General features: G+C 51.1%; 1 protein-coding gene across 1 annotated transcript in view; it reads left to right on the top strand.

The window, feature by feature from the left end:
- LOC146206485 (serine/threonine-protein kinase haspin homolog) overlaps positions 1 to 22307 on the top strand; it is a 64489-nt gene that overhangs the window by 18112 nt on the left and 24070 nt on the right. The window contains exons 4-5 of the mRNA XM_084591203.1: positions 18072 to 18134; positions 18232 to 18314. Of these exons, the coding sequence (XP_084447329.1) occupies positions 18072 to 18134; positions 18232 to 18314 (146 nt within the window). The remainder of the gene's footprint in view (positions 1 to 18071; positions 18135 to 18231; positions 18315 to 22307) is intronic.

Raw genomic sequence — 22307 nt, 5'->3', positions numbered from 1 at the left:
AAGACATTCAAAGCACAGTTCTTGACGGCCTTTACAAGTTCTGTCCGAAAAGAAAGAGCTCAGGCCCTCCTCCAATCAAGAATTCAACTACCAAACGAGCCCGTCCTGGTCTACGTAGAGGAGATGAAACGCCTGTTTCGCCGCACCGACCCTAACATGACCGAAGGTGAGAGAGTGAAATTCCTAATGCGAGGAGTTAAAGAGTCGCTTTTTGCCGGAACCCGCCGAAAACTGTGGAAGAATTTGAAAGTGAAGCATCGACCATCGAGAAGACGTTGGACACCCGGATGCGCCACTTCGAGCGACCACTTCAACCAGACTACTCATGCCACTACCCCAGCGCATCGACAAGCGGAGAGAACCTTCGGGACATAATCCGGGAGATCGTGCGAGAGGAGCTCCGCCGAATGCTGCCATCATCGCAACAACCCCAGGTGACGACGCTCGCGAACGTCGTCCGTGAAGAAGTTCAGCCGGCGCTGGGCGTTCCTCAAGCGACGGCTGCGACTGTTCCGGCTCAAGAGGCAACAGCAATGAACTACGCTGGTGCATTACGTCGCCCTGCGCCCCGACGTGATGACTTTCCGAGCCCTCGCCGCTACCGTCCTATTCCTGAAAGCCTCCCCTTGGCTCCCGCCCGCCAAGCCTACCAACGACCCCCAAGCCCCAGGAAGTGCGACGCCTGGAGGACTGCAAACAACCGGCCATTATGCTTCCACTGCGGTGATGCCGGCCACATTCTGCGACACTGCCCGTACCGACAAATCGGTCTCCGTGGATTTGCAGTCGACGCTCCACAACCACGCCCAGGTGAACGACCACAAGAAATTGACAACTATCTGCGCAGCGGTGAGATTGCGCCACCAAGCCGTCGGTTCAGATCTCCATCGCCGTACAGGGCCCGCTTTGCGTCGCCAGGCCGTACCTATGATGAGAGTATGCGCGGAAGGTCCCCAAGCCCGCGCAGGGGAAACTGAACAGAGCAACCTTTGGAGGTAAGGTTGCTCAACGGGGAAAAGACGAACATCCTCCGCCGCCGACGACCACTAACGACGACGCAGCCATTGCACCGCCGCTCCACACGACGTCATCGACGACATCACGACCATACTGCAAGCAGACCACGCCGCCCAGCGCAATAACTACGGTATGCCCCGGCCATGACCTGAAGAAACGACGGAGCCGAGATCGGACACTAAGGCCCCCGTGCAATGTGAGGACGCGAACAAGTGACCTTGAAGTTGATATCGACGGTCGCAGAGTCACCGCCCTAGTAGACACCGGAGCTGACTTTTCAGTCATTAGTGGACCGTTAGCCTCTCAGCTCAGAAAAGTTACCACTGCTTGGGATGGCCCGCTGATTCGCACCGCAGGTGGCAACCTAATTACTCCATCGGGACGATGCACTGCAAGAATAACCGTAAATGGCGTACTTACCCCACCAGCTTTGTGGTCTTTCAGCAGTGCTCCCGCGACGTGATTTTAGGCATGGACTTCCTAAATGAACATAGGGCTATCATCGACCTTCGATCCAAGCTCATCAAGCTCTCTGCAGACAAAGCCATTCCTGCTACGACGACGTCGATGCAACACATCGCTCTAAACGTCCTCGATGAAGAATTGACCGTCCCGCCCCGATCAAGCATCGCAGTCTGCGTAGGTAGCGCAAACATCGAAACCGCTGAAGGCATCGTCGAAGGAAATATCCAATTGCTCTTAGAACGAGGTGTCGGCATCGCAAGAGGCATCGCGAAATTCCGGAGAGGTCAAGCTCAGGTGCTGGTAACAAACCTCACCGAAGAATACCGGCATCTCAACAAGGGCACGACGATCGCTTTTCTCGACGAATTAGCCGACCTCAGTGATGTATTCGCCCTCCACGACCAAACGCTGGAAGACGCACCGGACCAATTCCGTCAGCCCAAATTTGACATCAACCCGGCATTGACCCACAGCAGGAAAGACCAGATTCTCAGTCTTCTTCGAAGCTACGGGGTGTCGTGACGCTGGGGCTACGTCGACCCGGCCTTCACTTGGTAGCGTGCAGAGACTCGGGGTTGATGAAGGATTGATTCTTCGAAGTTGGTAAAATATGTACAAGCAGGTTTAATGGCACTTTGAGAAATCTTATTTACATGAATATTTGCATGAAGAAGAAGGGTATAACAGCAAAATGGCAAGCGTTAAAAGTTCATAGCGAGAAGCATCTGGATGAGCCGTTTACCCAGGGCTCAGAGCGACATTTCGTGCTCTGCAACGTCCTTAAAACCCCCTATGTCCAGCCCCTCTCTGAAGATGCTGACCAACCAAATCCAGGGCACGCCCCTCAGATATCGGCATCCAATCGAACACATCACTGCACTGATGGTCTGAAGCACTGACTGGCCCGGCATTGTTTCGTTGGGCCTGGTCACTTGTTGGCGGGAAAAGCTTGGGAACGGCGAGGAGGTACATTTCTATTCTTCAGCCAAGAATCGATAGGCTGGGTCCGGCAAGTGGATTTACTTCTCAGAAACCCAAGTGCACGTGCGCGCCGCTTACTGCTCCCAGCATTGTCCCTTTCCGGCAATTGCAAATCTTTCCTGCATTCCCGGGAAATCCTCTAATGGCCGTAATCACCTTGCTCCTTTCTTGTCCTGTACGTCAGTGGACGTGTCACTCTGTCGCCTCCTTTGGACAATAGGCATTCCTTACTTGACCATAGCGCTTCTCGACGGGAAGGGTGAACAATTGAACGAAAGCACTTCCGGCTATTTCCCGCAGGGGGACATTTCTTTGTGTTTTTCTAGACGTTCTCTTGACAGGGTCAATTTGGCATTTGCAGGGTGTCCACAAAGCAAAACAGGCTTACACAAAAGGATTCCTGGAAACAGGCTCACTTAGCGCCCTTGTACCAACAGCACATATCCACAGCACTTATCCATGCCCACAGGCGAACAATAGAGCGCGCAAGTGCGGATGATGCACGGTCGTAACAGCCTCCTCCCCCGCCAGAAGAGTCTCGGAGGGCAGCAGTCGCAGCTGCTGCATGAAGAGACGACTTAATGGCCTGCACATGAACGCTTGAAGCTCGCTGTTGCTTGTCGCGTTGTCTTGATTGTCGTAGGCCAAATTGCTCGAGCTGTCTGAAACTCAACCACATGTCGAAGCAAGCACTCGGCTCCCGTCTGAAGAGACCAGGTTAAAAGAAAACTGCCATTGTTGTTCGAGAAAAGCCCACTCTCAAGACGTTCAGGACCCACGTATTCCTAGAAAACCAAACGTGCTGCTTTACATAGTCACACATATACAAGCGCACGAAAAAAAAACCCGATTATCAATTTGGATACATGGTGAGGAACATCTCGGACCGCTTAGAAAGAGCGGCTAAGCGCGTCCGCATTCCCATTTAACTTCCCCTTTTTGTATCTTATTTCAAAATTGTACTGATGTAAAATCAAGCTCCACCTAAGAAGGCGACTGTTCTTCGATGTCGCAGTTTGCAGCCAAGCCAGGGGACAATGGTCCGTCTCTACGGTGAATTTGGCCCCTCCAAGATAGCACTGCAATTTTTGAATGGCCCATACAATGCAAGCGCACTCTTTCTCTGACGCGCAATAAGCCCTCTCTCTAGAACTCAGTTTTCTGCTCAGGTAGAGCACGGGGTGCTCATTACCGTCGTCATCTCTCTGGCAGAGAACAGCGCCTAGCCCTCGATCACTTGCATCACACTGGACCGTGAATTCTCGGTTATAGTCTGGAGCTCGCAATACCGGACGGCTAATCAGCACAGCCTTCAGGTTTACGAAGGAGGCTTCCTTTTGTTCGTCCCAGACTACATTTGTCGGTTCTGTCTTGCGGAGAGCGTCGGTCAGAGGGCTAGCCAAAGCTGAATAGTTAGGGATGTAGTGATTGTAGTATCCCGTCAGACCCAGGAATGCTCGAATTTCCGTCTTCGTGCTCGGCCGCGGGTAGTCTGCTACCGCAGAAATCTTAATCTCGCTGGGTTTCCTGAAACCTTGACCTACATTGTGACCCAAGTAGTCCACGGTCGCCCTCGCCAGGCAACATTTCTCGGCCTTTACGGTTAGTCCAGCTTGACGCAAAAGGCTCAGTACAGCTCTTAGATGTACCATATGGTCCGCCCATGAGTCGGAAAAAACCGCAATGTCGTCTAAATAAGGCACCGCGAATGTTTCACACCCCTTTAAAACCCTATCCATGAGTCGGGAAAAACAAAATGGAGCATTTTTGAGCCCGAAACTCATCATTGTTGGCTGGTAGCTGCCCGTCGGAGTGACGAAAGCCGCGTATCTGCTGGCGCGTTCAGTGAGCGGTACTTGCCAGTATCCTCGAGTAAGGTCCAGCGTAGTCACATATGCCGCTCTACTGACCTGTTCTACTCTCTCCTCGATATTCGGAATAGGATACACTTGATCCCTGGTGAGAGAATTTAGCTTTCGGTAGTCTACCACAGGCCTAGGGTCTTTACCTGGAGCTTCTACTAAGATCATAGGCGAAGCATAATCGCTTTCCGAGGGTTTTATTACTCCCAATTCCAGCATGCGAGTCACTTCCCTATCCAGAATTTCTCTTTGCCTTGGAGAAAATCGGTAGCACCTTGATCGTCCTGGCACGTCTGAAGTCAGCTCAATATCGTGCTCAGTCAAATCAGTTCTGCCTGGCCTGTCCACGAAGCAGGCCTCAAACTCTGTTATTAGCTCGCCCAGATCGGACAGCTCAGATTTCTTTAGTTCTCCTATCTGCTCCGTCTTTTTGAGAAGCTCCTGTATCTTGGCATCATTGGCTTGCTCCATAGCTAAGTCCTCTCGGGTTCCACTTAAAAGTCTCGTGAGATTACTAGACACTGGCGGCAAGAGGTTACTCTCAAGAACGTCCTCATTCCGCGTCTCATCAAGCTCACTTTCAAGTTGACTTATCTGAGATGCCTCGCTCTCAAAGTTTTCTGACCCGCTATCTTCCTCATCGACCACTGTTTTAACTGCCGTTTCCTCCGCTGTGGATTTTTCTGGAATGAGCAGTGTAGCTAGTTCTCGCGCCTTTGAACGTGTTAAGGCTTGCACAACTCTGTCTCCGAAAAGGATGCCCCTCTTTCGCAGTAGCATGTCCGATTTGTTGGAGAACAAATACGGATAGCACTTAGGAAGCTTTCCTGAAACGGCAGCCTCGGTTGTCAACTTGCCGAAAGGGCCCTCGATGACCACGTTCGCGATTGGCAAGCACACACTCTGTTCCTCCACTACCTGGCGGATCCATGCACACTGTCCTGTATAGTCGGAAGGCGACACATACGCCGGATGGACAACATCCATCGTTGCGGCCGAATCGCGCAGTACCTTGCAAGGCTTCCCGTTGACTACTAGGTCATGCAGGTAGGGTTCCAAAAGTTGCATATTTTCATCGCAGTCACTGACATACGAGAAAGCAATCTTTTCTTTCCGGCAGTTGACGGCAATGTGACCCTGCTCATTACACCTAAAGCATGTGAGCGGCTTCATAGCCCCAAGCTTGTTCTTTGTGTTCTGCGCGTTGGTCACTTCCCCACTGCCGTCCTTTCTAGGGCGTTTGCCTGAAGAAGCTTTCCTTTCTTCGTTTGCAAATCTAGCAAAGTGCCTTTTCTGACGGTTATTCACACTCAACTTGGGATTGCGGGGCCTATCCACTGCTGGGTTGCTGAATTGTCTGCGCGAAGCATACTCCTGAATGAGTTCGGCAGCTTCAGTTGCCGACTTAATGTCGCCTCGGTCCTGTAACCAATTTCTTTCTTTTCCTGGGAGGCAGTTATAAAACTGCTCCAAAAGAATTCGCTCGACTACAGCGTCCCTATCACTGTAGGAATCAGTGCTCTTTAGCCACTCGCCCAAATTGACTCTTAGATTGTACAGGAATTCAGGGTAACTCTCGTCCCCGGACTTAGTAGCGTTCCGAAAACGTTGTCTGAACGCCTCGGCGCTAAGCCTATACTTTCTCAGAAGGCAAGCTTTGACCTTCTCGTAGTTGTCCGCGTCCTCCTTGCTTAGCCGCGCGACAACCTCCGCTGCCTCGCAGGGCAGAACCGTCAATAATCTCCGAGACCAAGTGTCTCGCTGGAAGGACAGTTTTTCGCAGGTTCGCTCAAAGTTAGCCAGATACAGACCGATATCCCCTGATATCACATATGGCTGCATGTACTTTGTCATCTTGAAATCTGCCTCCTTGTTGAGAAGAGGTACCGCTAGCTGGGGACAATTGCCCGACCTCTTGCTCAACTCTAGTTCTAATTTCCGGAGCTCAATTTCTAGCTCCAGCCTTTTTGCTTCTCTTTCAATTTCACGCTTCTTTTCCTCTTTTTCCCGCTCTTTCTGCTGTCTGAGCTGTTCCTTTTTTTGACCGATGAGGTTCCATGCTTCACTGAGCTCCTCATCATCGGTTCCCAGATTAGTGATTGCTTTTATAATCAAGGGTTTTCGTGCCAAACCACTTGTATCAATTCCCAATTCCTCACACAATTGCAACAGTTCCGGTTTCTGCAGCTTTTGTAGGTCCATGATCGCTCAGAGTGTCGGCTACTTCCAAAACAACAGTGCAAACTACCAAACCTAAAGGCGTTTCAACACTTTTTACCAGTTCTAAAATCTAACCCTGTTTTAGAACCTGGTCCACATCAGAAGAAAAGCCAAGCACTCACCCACACATGCGATCGATGTTCCGAGCTGCTCTCTTGTTCACCGATTGTTGCTCCTGCTTGTTGCTTGAGATGCCACCTCCGATCACCAGATGTTGTGGCTTGTAGATTCTGATCCACCTTCAATCACCAGATGTTGTAGCTTGTAGATCCAGATCCCAACGCTGGTCACCAGTTGTCGTGACGCTGGGGCTACGTCGACCCGGCCTTCACTTGGTAGCGTGCAGAGACTCGGGGTTGATGAAGGATTGATTCTTCGAAGTTGGTAAAATATGTACAAGCAGGTTTAATGGCACTTTGAGAAATCTTATTTACATGAATATTTGCATGAAGAAGAAGGGTATAACAGCAAAATGGCAAGCGTTAAAAGTTCATAGCGAGAAGCATCTGGATGAGCCGTTTACCCAGGGCTCAGAGCGACATTTCGTGCTCTGCAACGTCCTTAAAACCCCCTATGTCCAGCCCCTCTCTGAAGATGCTGACCAACCAAATCCAGGGCACGCCCCTCAGATATCGGCATCCAATCGAACACATCACTGCACTGATGGTCTGAAGCACTGACTGGCCCGGCATTGTTTCGTTGGGCCTGGTCACTTGTTGGCGGGAAAAGCTTGGGAACGGCGAGGAGGTACATTTCTATTCTTCAGCCAAGAATCGATAGGCTGGGTCCGGCAAGTGGATTTACTTCTCAGAAACCCAAGTGCACGTGCGCGCCGCTTACTGCTCCCAGCATTGTCCCTTTCCGGCAATTGCAAATCTTTCCTGCATTCCCGGGAAATCCTCTAATGGCCGTAATCACCTTGCTCCTTTCTTGTCCTGTACGTCAGTGGACGTGTCACTCTGTCGCCTCCTTTGGACAATAGGCATTCCTTACTTGACCATAGCGCTTCTCGACGGGAAGGGTGAACAATTGAACGAAAGCACTTCCGGCTATTTCCCGCAGGGGGACATTTCTTTGTGTTTTTCTAGACGTTCTCTTGACAGGGTCAATTTGGCATTTGCAGGGTGTCCACAAAGCAAAACAGGCTTACACAAAAGGATTCCTGGAAACAGGCTCACTTAGCGCCCTTGTACCAACAGCACATATCCACAGCACTTATCCATGCCCACAGGCGAACAATAGAGCGCGCAAGTGCGGATGATGCACGGTCGTAACAGGGGAGTGCTTCTCGTCATCATCGAAGGTACGACAAACACCACTGGCCAAGCACCGCATTATAACGGACGAACACGACCGACCTCTGCACCAAAGCCCTTATCGTGTATCGCCGCGAGAACGGCAGGCCATTCGTGATCAAGTTAAGGAAATGCTGCGTGGTGACGTAATCCAGCCATCAAACAGCCCCTGGGCGGCACCAGTCGTTTTTGTCAATAAGACAGCACACTTCGCTTCTGCGTTGATTACTGCCGCTTGAATAGCATAACGAAGAAGGATGTCTACCCGCTTCCCCGCATCGACGACACTCTCGACCGGCTCTGCAATGCAAGGTACTTCTCATCGATGGACCTGAAGAGCGGATATTGGCAAATTGAGGTCGACGAAAGAGATCGCGAGAAGACCGCATTCATCACACCGGACGGCCTTTATGAGTTCAAGGTGATGCCATTTGGCCTCTGCTCCGCACCAGCCACGTTTCAACGAGTAATGGACACAATCCTGGCAGGCTTGAAGTGGCAATTTTGCTTAGTATATTTGGACGACGTTGTTGTCTTCTCGTCAAACTTTGAAGACCACCTAAAACGACTACAGACAGTGCTGGAAGCCATCAAGTCATCGGGACTAACGCTAAAAGCAGAGAAGTGTCACTTCGCCTACGAAGAACTCCGGTTCCTAGGTCACATCGTTAGCAAGGACGGTATTCGCCCAGACCCGGAGAAAACAGCTGCAATCGCATAATTCCCACCGCCTGCCGACAAGAAAGCTGTGCGCCGATTCCTTGGGCTGTGCGCTTATTATCGACGATTTGTTAGAAACTTTTCGCGGATCGCCGAACCGTTGACGCAGCTTACAAAGGCTGACGTACCTTTTAAATGGGAAGCGCCGCAAGGAGAAGCCTTCGACGAACTTAAGCGCCACCTGCAATGCCCTCCTGTACTTGGCCACTTTGATGAAAACGCCGAGACCGAAATTCACACCGACGCGAGCAGTGTGGGCCTAGGAGCCGTTCTTGTCCAGAAGAGTGCCGGACAAGAGAAAGTATCGCCTATGCTAGCAGATCCCTCACAAAAGCCGAAGTCAATTACTCGACGACCGAGAAGGAGTGCCTTGCAATTATCTGGGCCACTTCTAAGTTTCGTCCATACCTATACGGCCGACCATTCAAGGTGGTAAGCGACCATCACGCGCTCTGCTGGCTGGCTAATTTGAAAGATCCTTCCGGCCGCCTTGCCAGATGGAGCCTACGACTTCAAGAATTTGACATGACTGTACTCTATAAGTCGGGCCGGAAGCATTCCGACGCAGACTGCTTATCCCGCGCTCCGGTCGATGCTCCCCCGAAGGACGATGACGACGACGCCTTTTTGGGACCGGTAAGCGCCAGCAGTTTCGCAGAACAACAGCGATCAGACCCTGAGCTGAAAGCGCTAGCCGATTACTTGGAAGGAAAGACCGCTTCCCCTCCTGGTGTGTTCAGGCGACATTTATCATCCTTCACGTTAAGCAATGGCCTCCTCGTGAAGAAGAACTTCGCACCCAGCTTCTCGTAGTGCCTAAAACCCTTCGGCAAGAAATTCTGCAGGCGTTGCACGATGAGCCCACAGCAGGCCACCTCGGATTTGCGCGCACGTTGCGTCGAATCCAGGAGAAGTATTACTGGCCACGACTGCCTGCCGAAGTTGCCCACTACGTGAAGACTGGTTGTGAGTGCCAACGACGCAAGACGCCGCCGATCAGACCAGCAGGACTACTAAACCCGATTCCGCCCCCAATCCTGCCCTTTCAACAAATTGGGATGGATCTCCTCGGCCCCTTTTCATCTTCGTCTATGGGTAACAAGTGGATCATCGTGGCCACTGACTACCTTACCCGTTACGCCGAAGCAAGAGCACTACCAAATGGTACCGCGGCAGAAGTCGACAAATTTTTTGTCGAACAAATTCTCTTGCGACACGGCGCCCCAGAAGTGCTCATCACGGACAGGGGAACGGCGTTTACGGCAGAGTTGACGCAAGCCATCCTGGAATACAGTCACGCAAGCCATCGACGAACAACTGCGTACCATCCCCAGACCAATGGCCTTACGGAGCGCCTGAACAAAACGATCGCGGGCATGATCGCTATGTACGTCGACGCTGAACACAAGACCTGGGACGCCATCTTGCCGTACGTGATCTTCGCGTATAACACGGCAGTCCAGGAGACGACCAGAGCGACCCCGTTTAAGCTTGTGTACGGCAGGGAGCCCACGACGACGCTCGACGCAATGCTGCCGCACATAACCAGCGAAGACAACCTTGACGTCGCCGCCTACCTGCAGCGTGCAGAGGAAGCCCGACGACTCGCACGGCTGCGTATTAAAAACCAACAGCGCACCGACAGCCGACGATACAATTTACGACGACGCCACGCAGAGTACAATCCAGGAGACCAAGTGTGGGTTTGGACACCAATTCGCCGTCGCGGATTAAGTGAAAAGTTGTTGCGTCGATACTTTGGGCCATACAAAATCCTTCGCCGCGTCGGACCACTGGACTATGAAGTCATTCCCGACGGAACGTCAGCATCACAACGGCGACGCGCACGCCCAGAAATTGTACATGTACGACGGAAGCCATATTACGCGTGTTAAAGAATCTGTGGTGTTTAAACTTCGCAGTGTTTATGTTTAAGTTTCTTTGTTTTGAAACATCGAGGCGATGTTTTTTTTTTTTTTTTTTTAGGGGGGAGTAATGCCGCGAAACCTTCAAAACAGTATTTGTTGTTTTAGAGCGCAGCTCTCTGGCGTCCGTTCCTGGGTTTCGCGTCGGCGTCGTCGTCGGCCTCGTAACCAGCTCCGCCCCCCTTTCATCCCCCCCAGCGCTAGCAGCGACCGACTGATACCGCTGGATGCCGCTGACGCCGCTAGAGAGTCAAGATAACGTGGCTGCATAGAACACCGTCGCCGCCATGCAGAAAGAGGAGGGTAGGGTCCCCCCCCCCCCCCGCCCTGTTCCTGTGTGGCGGATAGGGTGCTCTTCAGTTGCCGACGCGCCGGTTATTTCACGTAGGCCCCGGCACGTCGACAAATACGTGACCACCTTCCCACGGCTAGACCTGGTTCTTGGCGCTGCGGAAGCGAGGTTATCATATTGTTTGCGTCGGCATCGGCGGCGTTGTCCCTGAAACCAACTCCGCAGCTGGGGTTGACTCACTATCGGCGTCAGCAGCATCAGTCAGTCGCTGCTACCTCTTCCCTCCTCCCTTTATCGCGTTGTCCGCTTGCTGCGCGCGCTTCTGCCCCCATCGTTTGCCGCTGGGTGTACACGCCGCCCCCCTCCCCCCTCTTCCTGCGAGTCCCCTGTCAAGAACTGTTAGTGGAGTCTTTGTTAAAGGAATACTTGTGAAAAATAAAAAAAAAATTATGTGATAGCGCATACATGTGTTGCTCGATTTCTTTGCCTCAATCTATCGAAAAGGTGAAACAGCTTATTTGCTGCGCTCAAATTTCGCATTAGGAAGTAACGTAATCGTCGGTAATTTTTTTAACAGCCGCCGGCATACAGGCTTATCACTCTGATTCTGGACCGCGTATCAGTTCCGTAATCTTTGTTTGTTACTGCTCGATGTCGCGAGTCACATTTTCTTTTGCACAGGTGAACATATCGATACGGTTTACTACGAATCGGTTCCTGCGGTGTCAGCTCGATGTCGTGCTTTATGACCGTTGTTTTTCCGGGACGGTTCGAGAAAACCTCTTGAAATTCTGAAACGATACCCTTTAAATCTTCCTTTTGAGTGGCGCCTAGACGTGCATTCAGCATCAACTGATCCAACATTACCTCTAAACCACACCCTTTCATGTCGGCCGTCGTCAGGATTTCCTCCCCTTCCTCATCGGCCGCATTCATAGTCAAGTTTACAATTGCCTGACGCTGAATGTATGGTTTCATCAGGTTGCTGTGATAAATTTTGTTAGGCCGTCTTCCCAATTTCACTTCATAGTTAGTATCAGAAAGCTTCGATACAATCTTTGCGGGTGGCCCAATTCCCATTGAACTTCGAGCTTGTTTTTCTTTGATGGCCGAAGAAGCATCACTTGGCTGCCTACTTCAAAGGTGCGTTTTTTGCTGACTTGTCGTAGTACTCCTTCGACAAGATTTTCGCCGCCTTCATATAGCTTTCTACAATATCCTTTGTTTTCCCAAGCCTCTGAAGTAGGTTTAGGACGTATGAGACTACATACTCTCATGCTACATACTACATACTACATACTTTCCCAAGACTCTCGCAGCATGCGCAGCGGAGTTCTGAAGCTTCGGCCATACACAAGCTCTGCTGGGCTAAAACCTGTGGTCTCGTGGGGAGCAGATCTCAAGGCGAACATAGCGGCGGGAATGCAGACCTCCCAATCACACTTGCGCTCAAAACATTCGCTTGAGTACCGAGTGCATTCGTTCCACTGGGTTAGATTGCGGGTGATGGATCGAACTGTGCACCACTTTGATTCCGCATTTATCTAAAAAGGTGGAAGTTAGGCAGCTGGTGAATCGGCTGCCGTTGTCGCACTGAATCTCGGAAGGGAACCCTACTGCGAAAATTGAGAGCAGAGCGTCCACGACCTGGGGAGAATTTAGCTCCTTAAGTGGTACCGCCTCTGGGAACCCTGGTCACGACACACAGGGCAGTCAGAACATACTGGCAACCGTTCGTTGATCCCGGCAGAGGACCTACAATATCGATTACCAGTCGCCGAAAAGGTTCTGTTATGACTGGAACCAACTTCATTGGCGCCTTCCATATTTCAGTGGATTTGCCCACTCTCTGGCAGGTGTTGCAAGAGCGTACGAATTGTTCAACATCTTTCCAACAATACGGCCAATAAAACTCCTGAGCAATTCTAGCTTTGGTCTTTTTCAAGCCAAGATGCCCTGCCCACGTATTTTCATGCGCGAGTTCCAGTAGCTGACCGCGATACTTCCGAGGAATCAAAAGCTGCTCATATTTGAGACCCTACTTATCCCTGTAGCTGCGGTACAATAAGCCTGATCTCATAAAATTCAACTCCCTTTTTCTTCACACCCAGTTTGACGCTCTTCATTAAATCGGCGATCGAGCAGTCTTTGTATTAGCTCTATGGAGTAGTCTTCTTGCTGCTCGAGAATGAGAGTTTCCTTCTCAACTGCAGCCAGAGCTTGCCAGCCGGTGGAAATAGGAGCGAGAGTAGAGCCCGCGTCGCCTGGTGCCCTCGCGTCTACAGCGCAGGCATCATTCTCAGCCACGTCCAAACGCGGCTCGCATCATTCTCAGCCACGTCCAAACACGGCTCGCTCACACCTGCTCCCGTGCCCCGCGTTCCCTGCCGTGCTGTCTCACCACTCAAGTTACCCTGCTTGTCCAGTGTGCCGCAGCGCGGTTCGCTCACCGACGCAATTGATCAAGTTGCTTCGACAGATTGCGCGCTTTGGATCGCGTGAGGGCTATGTACGCCACATCGGCAAAGAATGATTTGCCCTGAAGCTGCTTCGAGCTTTTGAGAAGAGGTAGGGAAATTGCTCCGGGAGGGCGGCAGACACAGCGGCTTCTGTGTTTTGTTTACCAAATTCTCCTTCAATGGTGACCATCGCAATCGGTAGACAGACGCTCTGCTCCTCGGCCACTTCCTGTATCCAAGCGCATTCTCCCGTAAACTCACTCGGGGATACCAGACTGATGGACAACGTCCATAGTTGCTGCCGAGTCCCGAAGTGCTCTGCACTTTTTTTTTTTTCGTTTACCTTATCTCCTGCATATATGGCTCCAACAGTACCAAGTTTTTGTCTGTTTCCCGAATGGTTGCCAACACAACTCTGTGTTTGCAGTACGTTGCGAGGTGCCCTTCCCTTTTGCAGTTATAGCATTTCAACGGTTTGCGTTTTTCAAAAGAACGTGTCGCATCGTTGCCCTGTTTCGGAACATCATTAGCCCTCTGAGAATCATTCTGCCCCTCCCTTACAGTTTCTTTTGTAAGAGACGAGTCTTTACGAAATTCGCGATGCGTGAATGGCTTCCGTTTGTCGGGCCTCCTCGAAAAGCCATATTTCCTGTCAGTTTTCTCTACGCGCACTGCTTTGTTGTGCAAACTTCGGCGGGCGTAATATTCTTCCGCTAACTCTGTTGCCTTGTTTAGCTTAACGTCCGTTAGCTTATCTAGCAACCAGAGCCTGACATCATCATCGATACAACGGTAGAATTGCTCTAGTGCGATGCATTCCGCGACCTTATCGCGATCGTCGTAAACCTCTTCGCCCTTGAGCCACTCAACTAGGTCGGCTTTCAGAGGGAACGCGAAGTCAACATGCGACTCCTTACCCTTATGAGCATACCGGAACCTCTGCCGGAAGGCTTCGGGCGACAATTTGTACTTCCGCAGTAGTGCTTCCTTGACATCACTGTAGCTTTCGAAAGCCTCTTTCGACAGACACGTGATTACGTCAGATGCCTCCCCGGGAAGCAAAGCCAACACATTCTGTGCCCAGAGGGATGGCTCGATGTCATTCCGTTCGCACACATGCTCAAATTTCACGAGGAATTTAGCCATATCCTCGCCAATGGCAAAAGGCGGTAGTTGATCACGGATTTTGGGACTGTCAGAGGGGACTGTCGCAGAAGCTAAGCGAGGTGCTGGCGAGCTTTTGCGGAGCTCCAATTCTTTCATTTTAAGCTCCATCTGTCTAAGCGCCTCACGCTCCTGCATTTCTTCCTTGCGGCGTTCTCTTTCTCTTTCTCGCGGCGTTCCTTCTCCTCCTCCCGCTCACGACGTTCCTTCTCTTCCTCCCGTTTATGGCGCTCACTGATATCAGCCCAGGCCTCTGCGGCTTCCTCAACCGTCACGTCCTTAGTCTGCATGATCTAAAGGATCGCCGTCTTTCTTTTCGTTGAGCCCACATCGATGCCCAACTCTTCACAAATTTGGAGAAATTCTTTGACCTTGTAACTCTCCATCCTTTACACCGGCCTCTTGTTGTTTGCCTTTTAGAATAGTGTACTAGAAGCTCGCTGTCTCGCTTCTAGCAAGAGACGCGCAAGCTTTTCTTACACTGATTGCCCTCTCAGCATCCCTTGGTTTTCAAAACACTTCCTGTCGGTTTTAAACACGCAAGGTTAACACAATGCTACGCTCAGCCTTTCTCTAAGCTACCCTGTGTGTCAGAGAACGTCTGGCGTTTGAGGGAAACTTCAGGTACTCACCGCGCCGAGATGCCTGACGCCGGTCAATCCCGCAGCTGCCATCCAATGTTGTGCCGGTGGGGTTATCACACAGTAGCCCACCGTCAACAGGATCGCGCCAAGAAGGTTGCGTAGCGCTCGTCACCCGTTTCGTGAACGAGGGCTGTCAGCTCCCTGGGCGGTAGCTATGAATCCGAGTCGGCGCTGGTGAGATGAAGAAAAAGATATACACTATTTACAGGCATTTACACAACGAGATAGGCTCTGGGGCCGAAAGCTAACATAGCCATACGCGACTGTTCTCGCGCAGCGACGGCCGGGGAGATTCCACCGCGTCCGCTCTCTCAGGGGGCGAACTGCTCCCGATGGACGCTAGTGACGAACTCACACTCGGAGTCTCGAACGGAAGCACTTGTGTCTCCGTAACCGAGAAACCGTTGACGCTCAAATGGTCCAATCCGACGGCAGCACTTTCGCAGGGCCAATGGGAGAGCTTGCTGCACTCTTACTTCAAATATGTCGTGGGGCGAGAAGGGGTCCACCGCCAGGGCCACGGCGCCGAGCTGTCTGGATGCTTAGCTCATGTTCAAACACGTCGCTTCTCTCCGCTTAGCATGGCTCGCCTCCAGTGCACCGGTGCTGTGCAGAGAAGTATCCGGATTTTGTGAAGGAGGCATTCGCCGGAGAAGTTTGGCGTCCGGCTGAATTTCTGGGCGGCTTTGGCCGGGCGCAACAGGAGCGACCTTTGGACAGGCTGTGCGAGCCATGTACAGGATGACTCGAGGGAGGCATCCACCGTAGGAGTTGAGGTGAAATGGCGCTGCAAGCGGCTAACGGAATTCAGACGTGGCCGGCCCTCTATTCTAAAGCTCTCGCGAGTAGGGAGGGCACATTGCGCCCCATGAATAGGGTGCCCCTAAACTCGTTTTCACTATTCTAAGATGGTCTAATGTTGGCAAAAATTCTAATATCATGCGAAAGTGGTGTTTTTATTTTGTTTTTATTTTTACATACTGCAGCCTTGCCAAGGGTATTGCAGGAGTTGAGTGCAGTACAAAGCAAACACGGAATGTAAATATACAAAATTATGAGCAGGCTGCTAAGAATTCCTCCAATGATAATGAACGAATGCTGCATGGTGAAGAACGCCAAGCCTCAAAGCGGTACCTAAATACTTTAGTGCTCGCGAAAAAGGGGGAAATGTTTATGTCATGGTGGCTCCTTGTAGGTGAAGGTTTAGAAAGAGTGGGGGAATAATGTAGCGAAGAAAAGCGAGGGGAATCGACTAAAGTGTACAGATGCGGACATCAGTAAACGGAGCACGCTTTTCGGTTCAAATTAAAATCACGCTTTCTGCACTGGAGGTAAGAGAATTAATATTTGACCAAGTAAAAGGGCACTGGCGTCTACTACCGGTTCGCACATACAACGACTACCAGTTTCAATTATGCAACGCGTGAAAACTTGAAGCAAATCGCATGCTCCGTTTACTTTTGACCGCAGGGGTACATACATGAATCTGAGAAGTTGTGGAATGAGTTGTGGAAGAGAAGTAGACGGTGAAAAAGCCAAATCGAATGCGCTGCAAACAAAACGCGCAGCCTTCTTCTGTACAGATTCTAGTTTGTTGATGTCACATTGTTTATAAGGATTCCAAACAACGCAAGCGAATCCGAGAATGGGACGAATGAGTGTTTTATATGTTAGGAGCTTAATTTCTTGAGCAGCAGCGCCCAAGATGTGATGTGAGTATCCTAGTCTTTTAAGGGTCTTATTACAGATGACATCAATGTGTTTTGACCAAGACATGACGTGTGTTAGCAGCGGACCGAAATACCTGTATTAGTACACTCCTTGTAAGTTGACCGTATTATAGGAATATGTGAAGAAGTAAGAGCACGGACGTCGTGCAAATGACACGCATACAGTCCAATAGAAAAGTTCATGTTCCTTTGCCTTGTACTGGGCCAGTTGCAAAAATCAGCAAATGAATTAAGACTAACATGAACTACTGGAGTATAAAATGCAGTCGTCGGCATAAAGGCGTAACTTCGAAACGACTGATGAATGTTTTCACGAGATCTTCGAAGAAAGTTGTGAAAGTATTGGCATTGCTATTGGAACTTATTTGCTTAAACTCGCCAAAGGAATCGCATGGAGTGTCAGTGACTGCTACATGTCCGCGCGGTTAAAATCATGAAAAATGTACACTAGACAATACTAGTTATAGGAACGGTGCAAAGAACTGAAATTAACACAGGTTTGGAATTGGACAGCCCTTAAAATAAGTTGCACTCATTACCATCGTTAATAAAAGATGTGAGAAAGACCAAGCCTAGAAGTGTTGCACAGGTTTTACTGTTGTGGCGTCTAGCTCCGTTTTGTTTTTCCCTTGTTTAGCTTCTCTCATATTTCGTGCTCTCGGAATAAACTTTTTGCTACCAAACACACTTCTGCCCGTCGATGTACTTGCGCTGTTTGGCCGTGGGGTAATTTGGACGAGTCATCTTGCTTAGGTGTCGTACCTGTGCAGCTCTCGCGAAGATCAGCAGAAGCAAGCAGCGGCTCGCGCAGGTCGCAGAGATGCCGCTCCTGCGTGTTTTCTTGGCTTTTATACTAGTGTTTTCTGTTTTCAGTTACAATGGCATTACTCCCATAACCACGCCAAACTTGAGAAAAGAAGTGGCGTCCAACAAAAGTTATCATCGGGAGGAGAAGCGGGGCGCGAAACTCTCATGGTGCCGGCCGCTTGCATTCCCCGCTGCGATTTGTTGCCAGAAAGAAAACACGGAAAGCTACAATGTAGAGGCGGCGTGATGTTATGTAACCTTGGCATAGGCTCTATGTCATCATCGTTGTGACCAGAGCCAAGCAACGTCCCTAAAAACGAATTCCTCTTGAAGCATCAGCGCATGAGGCCTGTACGATTATCTACACTAGCAGAAGTATACTAGACTTGCGTCGTTGCGTGTTCGAGGGCGTTCCACGACTGTCATGTCTTGCTAGAACTCACGTTTCTCACTACGCCCTATATAATCGCTGCACCCCCTCTTTCCGCAGGGAACTGAACAGTTTGCGGCACCGCGAGGATTTCCGCACTGAAGTTTTCGCAAAACTGCTCGGGTAAGCAAACCGGCGTCAAACGCTTCATTCGTAGTCCTCGCGCCTTTCGTGTCCGTTCGCTTGTGACATGTCACTGAACAGCAGCACTGCGCTGCAGGGCGAAATGCATCAGGGACGCCTACCCAAATGTGCTCCTCGAGAGCAGAGAGGCAGAATACGATAACTGTGCCGAGCCCCTCGGTAAGTACGCGGAGGCCGGTCTCGAGGGCAGCGCGCGCTTCTTTTTAACTACCATCCGGCGCACCTTCATGGGGTCGGAGAACACACGCTCGCGCCCCGCTCTGCTCGCATCAGTTGCAACCGGCAAGTCCTGATATTTCTTCCCTCATGATTTATACATGAAACGCCGATAATATTCCTCGCGCGCCTCCCATTCAGTTTGAAAGTATGGCCGGGCATAAGCCTTCGGATATGCACTGGCGTCATCAATTCAAAAAAGAAAAAAAGAAAACAGGTTATGCAGTCTGCCCTTGGCATTAATTAGTCTGGGTGTAGAACTATACGCGGCCTAAAGCGTTTGCATGGCAATTGCTTATGAAGAGTGGGAACTTCAGAAACGCAAATAAAGATTCCGAAATGTCAAGCGCGCGTCGTTTTCTCTTAGCACAAAATGGCATTAACGAGAATTCATGGCGCCCCACTTGCCTGTTTGTATTCTTTTGTATTCTTACTGCTGTCACTGTTTTCTGGCGTGTGTTTGTGCTGTAAACTTGCGCTAGCTGCTTCGCGGAATACACATGTTGCTCAGAAATAAAGAACCTCGCCGACGTGTTCGTTTCGTTTACCAGGTAAGAGACAAGCCTGCTTCTAACAGCCACATTAATTTATAGCGCAAACCTGCTTATTAAAAACAAGGGATGGGCTATACCATTCAGATATCAAGTAGATGCACAGAGGCTCATGCAGTTCAAGCATGAACAACCCTATGTGGCTTCACATCTCTGTCAAGGCGAACGATTGTGTCTGAAAACAGGCTTTTTTTTGCATCAATCCTGAAGAGTGTGTACTAGCCTCATGACACTTCTGTGCCGATGAAATAGCATAGCGAATAAAAAAGGCGACATTAAAAGCTCGGCAACCTGACAAGAGTGCCAGCCAGGTTGATCAGGTTGTGCCAGCTGGGCAGAGCGTCTAAAATCGATTCTGGCCGCGGTGACCCTGGCCGCGGCGGCCGCCATTTACAGCAAGATCAGGAAGGCAATATAGGCCCGTTGTACGTTAAATAAACACAAGCAGCCGAAATTAGAAATCCTCCACTAAGGCGCCGCTTCTTTCACTTTGTTCTTCATCGCTTTCCTCACGGCGCGGTTAAGGCGTCCATCGAGAAGTGAGACACCTTTAGTGAATTAAAGGTTCTTGCCTCACTGTGAATAGCGTTCTTCCGCACCAACACCGGCGGGGACACATGTGCAAAAAACGAGTGCGATCCCCTCCGGCACGCCGCGTCCGGACGAGTCCGATCCGGCAAACCGGCGCTCGTCGCTTGCGTCCAGCCGGGCAGATGTCACCGGCAGTTCGCATGCGAGCGTGAAATCATGTGAAATTGATCAAGACAACCAGTCTTCCGTCTATGCTGCGCGGTGACAGCGGCTGTGGGCGGAGCTTGAAGGAGCTCGCTCGCCGGACGCACGGTGCTCCATGTGTCCCGGCTGGCACTGCGGCGGAGTTCGCATGCGGCGTTCGCTGCGGCATGCCGGTCAAGCTTTCGCACATGTGTCTCCTATGCTGGCACTGCGGCGGCAGCTCGCATGCGGCGTTCGCTGCGGCATGCCGGTCAAGCTGAGACACATGTGCGAAAGCTTGAGCTTCATGCCGCAGCGAACGCCGCATGCGAACTGCCGCCGCAGTGCCAGCATAGGAGACACATGTGCGAAAGCTTGACCGGCATGCCGCAGCGAACGCCGCATCAGTTCGCATGCGGCGTTCGCTGCGGCATGCCGGTCAAGCTTTCGCACATGTCTCCTATGCTAGCACTGCGGCGGCAGCTCGCATGCGGCGTTCGCTGCGGCATGCGAACTGCCGCAGAGACACATGTGCGAAAGCTTGACCGGCATGCCGCAGCGAACGCCGCATGCGAACTGCCGCCGCAGTGCAGAGACACATGTGCGAAAGCTTGACCGGCATGCCGCAGCGAACGCCGCATGCGACGTTCGCTGATCGAGTGACCACACGAAGACACAGTGTCCCGCGATAGACAAGACGTGCAACCAGTATGGGAAAAAAGGCCACTACGCCCGCGTCTGCATGTCTAAGCCGAAGGACGAGACCTCGAGTATCCGACAACGACCAAAAGATCTCGGAGAGCTATATCTAGGCGAAATCAAAGTGTGAGTGAACACGCCGTGGAGGATTACTGCTACCGTGAACAACTTGCCTTTTACCTTCAAGGTCGACACCGGCGCGGATGTGACTGCAATCGCACACGACCAGTACGACAGAACCATCATGGGACCCATCAAGTCAATGCAACAGCTGTTGATAGGCCAGGCCAGGCGGCGATAGCCACTGCTGGCTACATCGATGCAACAGTCACCTGGCGCAACACTAGTCCAAGAAGCAGTCTTCATCATCAAAGGATTAAAAGAACCGCTGCTCAGTCGACCTGCTATAGAATCATTTGGGATTCTACAGCGCCCTCTTGAGCTAGACGAAACCCTCGCACAATCAACTGATGTCCCCAACTTCTTGGCGTCATACCCAAAGCTAACGTCTGGGCTCGGAGTCATGAAGGCTGAGTACCGCATCAAAGTCAAAAAGGATGCTGAGCCATACGCAGTCAGTTATCCTAGGCGCGTGGTGAAGAAAGAACTAGAAAGGATGGAAGACTTGGGAGTCATCCAGAAGATCGAGCGAGCAACCGAGTGGTGTTTTCCAATGGTTGTCGCACGAAAAAAGAACAATGAGCTGCGCATCTGCGTGGACTATGGTCAACTCAACCAACAAATAATACGCGAACGTGTGCTCATGCCTACGGTGGACGAGTGTCTTGCAAAATTAGCAGGTGCAAGTTTTCAGCCGCCTAGATGCACGAGCAGGGTACTGGCAGGTGCCACTGTCCAAGGACTCTCGCGAATACACAACCTTCATCACACCAGTTGGCAGGTTCCAGTTCCTGAGGCTTCCCTTCGGAATCTCCACAGTGCCAGAGTTCAACGAGAAAAGCTCCGCGTGCTCGAAGGACTAGATGGTGTGAGTTGTTTACAAGATGACATCATTGTCTCAGGGAAGACAACTGAGGAACACGACACCAACCTACTGCTGGTGCTGAGGAAGCTGGAAGATGCAGGTGTTACCCTCAACATCGACAGGTGCTCCTTTCGACAAACAGAAGTAACATTCTTAGGACACGTCGTAAACTTAACAGGAGTCAGCGCCGACCCGGAAAAGGTCAGGGCCATAGTTCAGCTCGACCCACCATGTGATGTGTCAGAAGTCAGGTCTTTGTTGGGCTCTGCAAACCACCTAGCGAAATTTCTTCCAGAGCTAGCAGACTTTACGAAGCCTCTCAGAGACTTGCTCCACCAAGACGCCGACTGGCACTGGGGCCCAGCTCAGCAGCAGAGTTTTGACAAACTCAAGCAAGCTTTAAGCAGGACGCCGATTCTCACTCACTACAATGCTCAGTCGCCTCACACAGTGTCTGTGGATGCTTCCTCATACGGTCTTGGGGCTGTACTTCTACAGCAGTCACATGAAAAGCTCCTACCTGTGGCATATTCATCACGCTCCCTTACGGATACAGAACAAAGATATGCCCAAATCGAAAAGGAGGCACTGGCAATCACATGGGCTTGCGAACATTTCCGCAAATACCTGCTGGGATCAACCTTTCACGTGGAAACGGACCACAAGCCGCTAATGCCGCTGCTGACGACTAAACGACTTGACGAGCTGAGTCCTCGCCTTCAACGTTTCAGGATGCGCCTTTTGGACTATGACTACACCGTCCCACACTCCCGGCAAAAAGCTGTACACAGCTGACCTCCTGTCCCGGAAGCCATCTGAGAAACCAGCAGACAAAGAAAGAACTCTCGAGAGTGCAGTGCGCGAGTTTTAAGAATTAGCACTTGAACAGCTCCCTGCTTCAAACCAAATGCTGGACAGAATCAGGGCAAGCATCCAGTCATACGAAACACTTTCCAGGGTGGCTACCTTCTGCGCTACATCATGGCC

Source organism: Amblyomma maculatum, chromosome 1 (genome assembly GCF_055883805.1).
Source record: "Amblyomma maculatum isolate TAMU_Amacu chromosome 1, ASM5588380v1, whole genome shotgun sequence".
NCBI classification, from domain to species: domain Eukaryota; kingdom Metazoa; phylum Arthropoda; class Arachnida; order Ixodida; family Ixodidae; genus Amblyomma; species Amblyomma maculatum.
Note: the sequence above shows the minus strand (reverse complement) of the source record. Positions and strands in the feature narration are given on the sequence as shown.